The sequence below is a fragment of the Rosa chinensis genome, chromosome 1 (assembly GCF_002994745.2).
Source record: "Rosa chinensis cultivar Old Blush chromosome 1, RchiOBHm-V2, whole genome shotgun sequence".
NCBI lineage: Eukaryota > Viridiplantae > Streptophyta > Magnoliopsida > Rosales > Rosaceae > Rosa > Rosa chinensis.
In genome coordinates this window covers 29352169-29362016 of record NC_037088.1, presented here as the reverse complement: position 1 = coordinate 29362016, position 9848 = coordinate 29352169, and the positions used below count along the sequence as shown (strand labels likewise).

General features: G+C 39.2%; 1 protein-coding gene across 1 annotated transcript; it reads right to left on the bottom strand.

Moving 5' to 3' along the window:
• Positions 1–385: 385 nt before the first annotated feature.
• On the bottom strand, positions 386–1416 carry LOC121049217 (cold-responsive protein kinase 1-like). Its single transcript, XM_040505879.1, has 4 exons — positions 1348–1416; positions 986–1218; positions 812–896; positions 386–634 (listed from the first exon to the last, which is right to left on the bottom strand). Exons 1-4 carry the CDS (start codon positions 1414–1416, stop codon positions 386–388), a joined length of 636 nt encoding a protein of 211 aa, XP_040361813.1.
• Between the last annotated feature and the right edge of the window lie 8432 nt (positions 1417–9848).

Here is a 9848-nt window from a genome sequence, read left to right as displayed (position 1 = left end):
TGTTGGAATGAGCTGTACGAGCTGTATTCAACTCACAAGTAATGAGTGTTAGAAGCACTTGAGGGACATAATCAATTAGGATTTAGTTTTTCTATTGTAAGCACTATTAATTGTCTCTCATATTATATTCAAATGTAATTGTATATAATGCCCTCCTCAAAGAGAAGAACGAAAATACTAGACTTATTCACATAGTTCTGACAAAGGCAAGCCACTTAAGGCCAAGAATCAATCTCATACAAGTTAAATACAATCGTGGCAATAGAGTTTAGAAGTTCCGAAAACGAGGAGAAGAAAATAGGGAATAGATGCAGCATAGATTGCTCTGTTTCATTTGGAATTCTCTAGGGTGTAGTTTCAGAAACGATGGCCTCCAGAGTCACTTCTATAAAGCAGAGGAATCAACTTGAGCAATGGGATTATCATTTGGGGCAGAGGGGCAAATCTCATCGATTCTTTTGTCACCAACAAGTACACTAACAACATCAGACATAGTAGGCCTCACGGCTGGAGCTGTACTGGTGCACTTAACTGCTAAGTTTAAGATGATAATGGCTTCTTTTGCGTCATAACTGCCCGACAAGTTTCTGTCAATCAAGTCCAACAGCCTTCCTTTTCCATGTAAATGATAAGCCTGGATTTCCACAATATACACATTTTTTCTCATTACAACATACTTTCATACAGAAGATGAATAAAAGAAGGCAGAAAACATAGGAATGCTGATCTCGCTTCCTTTTCTCTTACCATATTAGAGAAATTCACTTTCTAGGCTATCTCGCTTGGTTCCTGCATTTGTCTTTCCACTAACAGTTTCATGTAGAACTACCCCGAAACTGTACACATCAGCTTTAAATGTTACAATTCCTCGAACATACTCTGGTGCTATATATCCCCTGCGAAAAACAAGAGGTTACTTATGACCAAATTGACTGTAGCATTGCAGTTAGGTAGTAGGGTACTACTACTTTACAGCTTTACTTACTGTGGCACTTCTACTTTGATGAACTCGAATTGATTATCTTCAGTGTAAAGGCTTGCCAACCCGAAGTCTGAAATTTTAGCCTCAAGGTTTCCATCAAGAAGAATATTAGCAGCTTTAATATCCCTCTGAACCGTCTGCAGCCTATGCTTGTGTAGATACACCAAGCCCCTTGCTATTCCCAAGCAAATTTTACACCTTTGCTTTCCAATCAAGTTGCAATTTGAGCTTTGAGTCTGCAATCAACAGTCACAACATCAATATATATTCTCCTAAATTAGTATGCTACAACAGAAACACAAATATAACAGACATAAAAAAGAAAGGGAACTGATCGATAGAACTGAAAGACAAAAAGGACTTACCAAATTAGGCGTGGGCAAGGGAGTTATTTTGCATATATTCATAGATGAGCAAATGCAGGCCTTTTCCATTATAAACGTCCAGCAATTGAACAATGTTCTGGATGACCCATTGATTTTAAGTTATAAAATTCATTTCTCCATTCATTAATCCTTTCCCCTGAATGAGAGGAAAGTCTCTTCACAGCTACAGTTCGACCTTCCAATTCGGCCTGCATGCAATTGCAACCAAACAAGTTCAATACATTAATCAATGTCCATTACTTATGAAAAAGAATTTCAAGTTCTAGATCTAAAATTTCGGATTGAAACTCCATAATATACACAAGAAAGAGCAGAAAAAATCATTTACCTTGTGTACTGTCCCAAAACCCCCTCGACCAATCTCATTTTTCTGGCCAAAATTTCGAGTAGCATCTTTTAATTGTTTCGGGGTGACAGCTTTTTCTAGAGCTATGTTTATTTCTGTTCCACGAACAATTTATCTAAAGTTCAGTATGAATTCTTGAAAAAGTGAATACTTTTTCAAATATTGCTAGCTAGTTACATTGTAAGTGATCTGTATTCCCCAGCCATCCCATCATCCAGGTGAAAAGCAATAAAAGCAACACGAAAACAATGTTTGAAGCCACAGTAATCAGCGCTATGTGCAAAGGAGACAGTTGCATGTTAGCCTAGTTTGTACGATCAATTCAATGATGAACGATCAGGCCAACATGAGAAGAAAGTTAAGACTGTACATTAGATATGCATAAAATTATTTTGTAATTTGATCGACGATATATTGAGCCCTAAGTTACCTTAGGGGATCTCCAAGTCTCCAACCATGTCTTAAGTCTCAAAATGAGACTGCCATGTAGAGGTGGCAAACGGGTCACAAAGCACAAGCACGGCACGGGCCCGACACGCTTAAAAGCGGCCCGGCACGGGCCAAGCCCGTTAGTGGCTTGGCAAGACCCGAGTACGTTAGAATAACGGGTCGGGCTGGGCCTAAGAATATTGGCCCGGCCCAGCCCGAGCCAGTAATGGGCACGGCACGGCCCAAGCACGACATATTGTGGGCCGGCCCGTTACAAACACAAAATTTCATTTTTAAAAAAAAAATATTAAAAAACTATAATGATGAGATTTGAATATGAGACATTTTTATTTAAAATCTCATGACAATTCCATCAATACTTTCTTTTATATTATCAAAATAATGAAACAAAACATTATATCCTTGTTTTGACATAAGTATTTTTTCTAAATATTAAATATATGTTTATTAATAAAGACTAATCTCATAATAATACAACTATAGAATGAAGGAAAGAATAATAGATACTAAATCTTAATTATATTAATAAAGATTAATCTCACAATAATATACTAAAAACAATATATTTTAGTTTATTTTTTCTTTCTTTCTTATAGTGAAATATAAAAAATTATTAGAAATCTAATCTTAAAAAGCTAAGATTAAGAAAAACGTTGTAGAACTTAATTTATTTTAATTTTCTAAATAGTTAAATAAAATTAATTTTTATTTGTTCAAATTAAGATTTTAAAATCGTGTTTTATAGTGGGTAGGCACGAGCACGGCCCGTTATTGACCCGGCACGAGCACGGCCCGGCATGATATGGGCTCGGGCCATGAGCCAGGCCGGGCTTAATGTTTAAGTAAATGGGCCGGCACGAGCCCGGCACGATAATAAATGGGCCGGCCCAAGCACAGCACGAAGCACGACTAGACCTGCTTAAAATGGACCGGACGGGGCCGGGTCGGCCCGTTTGCCACCTCTACTGCCATGGTCAAAAGCTCCTCTCCAAGACTCCAACCACGACAAACAACAGTCTCATAATGAGCTCAGGCTCATAATTCGTCTCAAACTAAAGAGCTAATTACCTGTCTCAAATTGAGACACGGAAGCAGCCCACTAACTAGCAGGAGGGAAGGAAAACACACACACACACACACACACTTTTCTTATGAGCTTGGAGAAGAGAAAAGGGAGAGTAACGACATGTGGAGCTCACATGTGCAGAAAATCGTTGCTTGTTTGGCAAACGATAACCTTGCGGCTCAAATTGATTTCATTCAAAATGAACAGTCCACATTTTCATTCTAAAAATTAAAAAATTGAAAAATGACTGAAAAATTTGAATGTATTTGCCCAAGAAATTCTTAGGATTAAATTCAATGGTTGATATTCAAGTACACGATCCTTTAATGAAAAAAATGTCCTTAACCCAAAGCACTAAAATTGGCCAAAATTATTCCACACACTCCAGTACCAAATTTTTATTCCCACTTACCCAATTTAAAATAAAATGACAATTTTACCCTCGTATGATTAAGAAACTGCATTGATGCCACTCTTTCCCAGCTCTCTCTCTCTCTCTCTTTGATCTCCACCTCCGATACCCAATCTCTTCGACTCCCTCGCCGACCTCAAGGAGCTTAATTTGACCAACAACGAGCTCTATGGAAAATTGCCAGAGGGTTTGCTCAGAAAATTCAGCGAGGAAAGCTTTTCCTCGAACGAATGGATTTGTAGCTTGTCTCCGTTACTGGCTTGCTCCTCCACCGGAGCTAACCAGCCCTCAGCGGCTTCATCCGAAATGGTGCCGTCTAACCCCAGCTCGTTGCCACAAACAAACATCATAAATGAGCCGAGGGTGAAAAACTCAAGAAAGGGATTGAGTCTCGGAGCAATAGTAGCAATTGTGATAGTGAATTGCGTGGCTATTCTTGTTATCACTTGGTTGTCGGAGTTGATCTAAGTTTGAGATGCAAACCTCTAAAGCCCTACGCGCCAGTACGGGAGTTTGGGTTCAGGCTTTGCTCCGGGTCAGGGCTCGCAAAGGAGTCGTTTGCGCTTTTTTTTTTTTGGTAAAATGGGGTAGAAGGCCTATAAGGAAAGAACAAAAAGGAAAAAAAAAGTTTTATTGTCTCTTAATAAAACATTTATTAGGGGGCAATAAACGTTTATTTTGGGGGAGGGGGGAATAAAACATTTTTCAATATTCATTGCTCCCCAATAAAAGTTTTGAATTGATGTAATCTGCTCATCTTTTTCTTTAATCAAAGTTTTATTTGTCTAGTTTTAGAGAGATTAATTCCCATTCCAGCGACCTAAAGGTTTATTTTGGGGGGGAGGGAGCAATAAACCTCTCCAGCGTCCTATGAGGTTTCTGACGACCTCCGACGAGGTTTCACAAACTTTTATTGCCCCCTAATAAATGTCTATTGGGGGGTAATTGAGAGGCAATAAATCTCTCTGGTGACCTATGAGATCCCTGACGACCTCTTTGGAGATCTCCGGCTAGGTTTTCAGAGAAGTCGGGTGGCCGGCGGTTGGTGGCCGGATTTTGGCGACCGGCGACCTAAGCCCGACAAAATCTCCTATAGCTTCTCTCTGTCTCTCTCTTTTTATGTAACAAAAGGGTGAGGGCAAAATAGTCTAAAAAAAATTAATTGGGTATTAAGGAAGGCCTTATTAGAGTCTTTATGGGTAAGTGGGAAAAAAAAAATAAGTGGGTGCTGTAAGAGGAAAAAAAACCCATAGAATTACGGTAAATGGTCAAACAAAAATATAAATAAAAAACACGATAAAGTTATTTTTTATTTATTTTTAATTAATGACTATATGATATTGTTCAAAATGTATCAATTCATATTATAGTTAATTATTAACCAAAATAAATATATAAAAACATAAAACCTAAATATGAGACTAATGGTTGGAGTCGCCCTTAAGACCGAATTGTCCAAATACATATAGGTATGTAAAAGAAGGAAAATAATAGTATATACTAACCTAGAGTTACAGATATAGCAGATATGAGAGGTCCCAGATCAAGAGTCGACCCTTTTCCAGCCGAGTAGAAGTGGATCTCTGATGTACTATCAAATACATTAATACCTATGAAATTTTCTTTATGTACTTTATTTTGAACCCCCTGCCCTGTCTACAATGTTGAAATCCTTTAGTTTCCTCTCACCCTGCAGCAATCAATAACCATTTATATTTATTAATTGGTTCAAATGACAATGCTTGCAATAGTACTAATGCAAAGGGGTGGGTACTAGGTACTGGTGACAAAACAAAGAAAACATTACTTGAATATAAACATCAAATACGAGTTTATCTGTACTTCTGAAATGATTATCCTCACCAACAATTTCAGCAAAGTGAAGTGTTACACTGTATTTGCCTTTTCGTAAACAGAATCCGTAATATTTTATACAGACAGGGGAAAAGCGAGCTTTATCATATAATAGTGCTTCAGATGAAAGTCCACATCTCACGCTTTTTAAGAAATCACCAGAATTGGAAGCATAGATGGTGTTTCCAGTGCTACTTCGAGCCTAGTTTCCATTAGACCCAGGTAAAAATGTGATGTATCATTATCTTGATCATAAACATTTCCATCTACTTTGTTAATTGTTTCCCCACCACCACAATTTATAAACAATGACTAGTCTGAAAAAATTAAACACATCTACCATTAACACACACACACTGTTAATATGTGTGACAAGGGGTCTTGTTAACGTTTTGAGAGAGAAAGAGACACACACACACACACACAAAGGAAGTATAGTGGTTCATCTCCCACTTTGGGGGAGACTACATCCACTTGAAAGCTTTACTATGTGTTTGGGCCTTGCGGCCCAAGTTGATTACAAGATGTAATGGGATGTTGAGTAAGTCGGAAGGAGCTATTTTTTATAGGGAAGGGAGGCTCATTCATTTACATTTTCTTCAATGTGGGACAAGAAGTCCTCATTCTAGTCTAGAAAACCATATTGTGAAGACAACTTGGTAAGGCCGGGAAGATTGCTTCCCGGCAAGATCTTGGCCGCTTCCGACTACCATGGGGTAGGTTGAATGTCGGGCTAAGGAATGCATGTCGTAGTTGGTCCCCACCATGACTTGTGGGCCCCCCCTAAGAAGGTGTTACTTATGCTTGGTGACATATAAAACAAGCTTGCATAAGTGACGTCTGAGCTGCGCCGAAGTCCTCAAGTAAGAGGAGCTTCTTGATGTCAACAAGCATAAGTGACGTCTGAGCGGCGCCTAGCCCCTACAAGTCCCTGAATTCCATAAGTAAGAAGGGACTCTTTAACCTGCAAAACAAAGATAGAAGCATGCACATGTAGAATGCTTATTGTATTGGGCAACGTATTTGAGTTGCACTGATATGCATTAGTATATATGAATGTACATGATGATGTATATATGTGAATAACATCAAGTATGATCAATATGATGTATAAACTCAAGAACACATATGGTTGTGTGAGCATACTAAGAATGGGCATATAGATTGCATATGATAAATGTGTGATGTGTACAAGAAAACGAACGAGGTCGAGTTGATGAGCTTACACCTGTGAGGTGTAAGTTGCATGAGTGTCGTGAAGGCAAGAGTTTGTGATTCAGAATGAATACGCAAACATTTGTGTTAGTTTGGTTTTCGCTCGTATTAATGGAACGTAAAAAGAATTCGATTGTTGCCAACGATAAATGGTAGAAGAATTCAATGTTCCATTAATGTGTATTATGTCAAGGAGACATGAGTGTAAAGCTCAAGAATGCCGGGAAGGCATGAGCATAAGCTTGGGGTTACCGGGAAGGCAAGAGCGTGAAAACTCAAGGATGCTGGGAAAGCAAGAGAGTTAAAGCTTGGGAATGCAGGGAACGCAAGAGCATGAAGCTGGGGAATGCCGGAAAGGCAAGAGCGTGAAAGCTCAGGAATGCTGGGAAGGCAAGAGTGTGAAGCTCGGGGTTGCTGGGAAAACAAGAGCGTGAAATCTTTAGGATGCCTGGAAGGTAGGAGCGTCAAACCAAGGGGATGCCGGGAAGGTAAGAGTGTGAAGCTGGGGGATGCTGAAAAGGCAAGCGCGTGAAGCTCGAGGTTGCTGGAAGGACAAGAGCGTGAAACTCGGGGATGTCAGAAAGGCAAGAGCATGAAGCTAGGAGATGTTGGAAAGGCAAGAGCGGTGAAGCTCAGAGATGCTGGAAAGGCAAGAGCGTTAAAGCTTGGCAATGCCATGAGGCATTAACGGGTAGCTAGAAGGTGATGCCCTGAGGCATGAGCGTAACCATTGCTAATTTTGCTGGGCTGTATGTACAAGCCCCTAAAGTCACCAGTCAAGAAGGATTTTCTTGCTGAGTTGATACCAAAGCATGGTTTTGTGCCGTATAATTAGTGCAATTGCGTTGTCCATCTAGAATTTTGTTAGAGCTAACGCTTTATGCCCTTTCGGGTGGGCCTCTGCTAGGCCCTCCAAGGAGTCCCCCACTCTTGGCTATAGACTCCTGTATGGTTGGAAAATTGTTTAATGAGGGGAGCTGCGTTAAAGCAATGGGCGTTAGGTAGCGAATCTAATCTTTTGATACCCAAACTATTCATCAAGATTAGTTCTTTACAATAAAGAAAATGTCAGTGAAGCAAAATTCAGGGACTCACGCAAAAGGGAAGGCTCAATAAACAGAGCAATCCGGTGCGGCCTAGAGTTGATCTTTGGTTCTACATAAGGAGGATGGCCCTCTTCCTCTTCTTCATGCCCAACTTCTGTAATCGTCATATTGCTTGCTCTAACCTCAAGTTTTCTACTTTCTGAGTAGCTGGAGCAAGCTATATGAGCAAAAAGGCTAATGGCATTCAGATTTACTTATTACGATACACACGTACATGTTTACATGTACCATAGATAATTAGGACACCAAACGTAGCTGGCTAGTAGCAGAGGTATAAATCTTCTCCTCAAACCTAACAACAATTTATCCGCTCTTCACATGCACCAAATTCAAAAGCCATTATTAACATACAACAAAAATGAATTAAAGATGAATACACCAATGCACTATAATTTCATAATAGTAACATCTTATTGATCATTCTATGCTGCGAATCCGCCAGCAATTGGCTCCTCCAATCTTATGCATCCATTGCAGGCTCTGCTCCTTGAAGAGGCCTCCAATTATTTGTACCCATTTGAAACCTGATTGCACTTGAAAATTCAACACAAAACTAATTAAACACCAACTTCAAGGCACAAAATGTATACACATGTTGCTAAATTTGAACGATGATAGTGATTCTACAAAACTTTATGACACAAAAATCATATCCATTGAGCTAGCTAACTCAAACACGCAGTTCCTAAATTTCCAACATGCAAGAATCAGAGCTTTGGAATTCAGATACAACCCTAAACCATCTCTAGCTCTGTAAGACAGTTCGTCATGTAAAATCTGTTTATATCAAGCAGGTAGGTTTTGTTGTTGTACTTGACACTAACTAATTTCAATGTCGTTTGATGTATTGTAGTCAGAGGAGGATGATGGGCAAGGAGGAAGAATCAGGAAGAAGAAAGGACTGAAGGAGAAGATTAAGAAAACATTTGGCGGTAAGCATAAGAACAGCATCAATGACTACAATCAAAACAAAAAACTAATGGATGAGGATTCAGCACGAACAGGGAAAAAAAAAACGAATGGAAAAAATTCATGTTCTGCCTCCTCAGATCAAAACCAAACTACAACAAAAACAACAAATTGATGCATGAGAAATCAGAAGAACTTAAAAAAAAAAAAAGCCGGAATCAAAAATCAAATACTCGGAATCATAAACCTATTAGCAAATGATTATGGATTTGGTTGATTTTTTGTAGACACAATTCTTGCATAGGAATCTACAGGATCAACGGTTAAAATCATTGAATTAGATCACAAACCAGTGTAAAATTAATAAAAATCCTCAAATTCTTAAAGTAAGGATGTCCTCGATCTCTTGATAAATCCTCAATATTTTTTTGAAAAGATAAATCCTTCATATATATATATATATATATATATATGGGCTAATTACTGTTTAGTACCCTGTGCTTTTGGTCCAACATCAATTCAGTCCCTAGACTTCTAATTTCATCAAAAACACCCCACACTATTATTTCTCCATCCAATAGGTCCATCCGTTATGATTCCGTCAATTTCAGCCGTTTAGTTGCTGACGTGGCGATCCAACTCAGCCCAGGCGGGGCCCACATGGAGGTGAATTTCCCAAATTGACCCTGGCTCTAATCTAACCCATACACGACCTCCCCAAATCCCATTACGGCTCCTGCCTCCCTCATTACGCGATCTGAAACCCTAGCCTAAAGAAAGCCCAAAATCGCATCCCTTTGGAGAAACCCAAAATTTGGAGAACACCCAAGGAATAGATGGTTGCTGAAGAAGGAGAAGGCTACATATTGAAAGCGACGCCCTAAAATCTAGAAGGAGAAGGTCGATTGATAGCTGGAGAAGGTTTCGACATGGCCGATGGTGCGCTTGATGTTTGGATACCCAGAAAAATGGAGGATAGAGATGAAATCCCTCATTACGGTGAGTGTGGGTTTAGTGTTTTTCATTACGGTGGTGAGGGATTAAATAATTTCTGGTTTAAGTTTTGAAATTTTGTGTTTCAATGTTTCGAAATTGGGGAAAAATGGTTTCTGGGTTTTGTTT

Coding starts and splice junctions, on each gene's coding strand:
- LOC121049217 (XM_040505879.1), bottom strand. CDS start 1,416: ATGGAAAAGGCCTGCATTTGCTCATCTATGAATATATGCAAAATAACT. Junction 897..985: donor ATCAAAGTAGAAGTGCCACA/GTAAGTAAAGCT, acceptor TGTTTTTCGCAG/GGGATATATAGCACCAGAGT. Junction 635..811: donor GGGTAGTTCTACATGAAACT/GTTAGTGGAAAG, acceptor GTGGAAATCCAG/GCTTATCATTTACATGGAAA.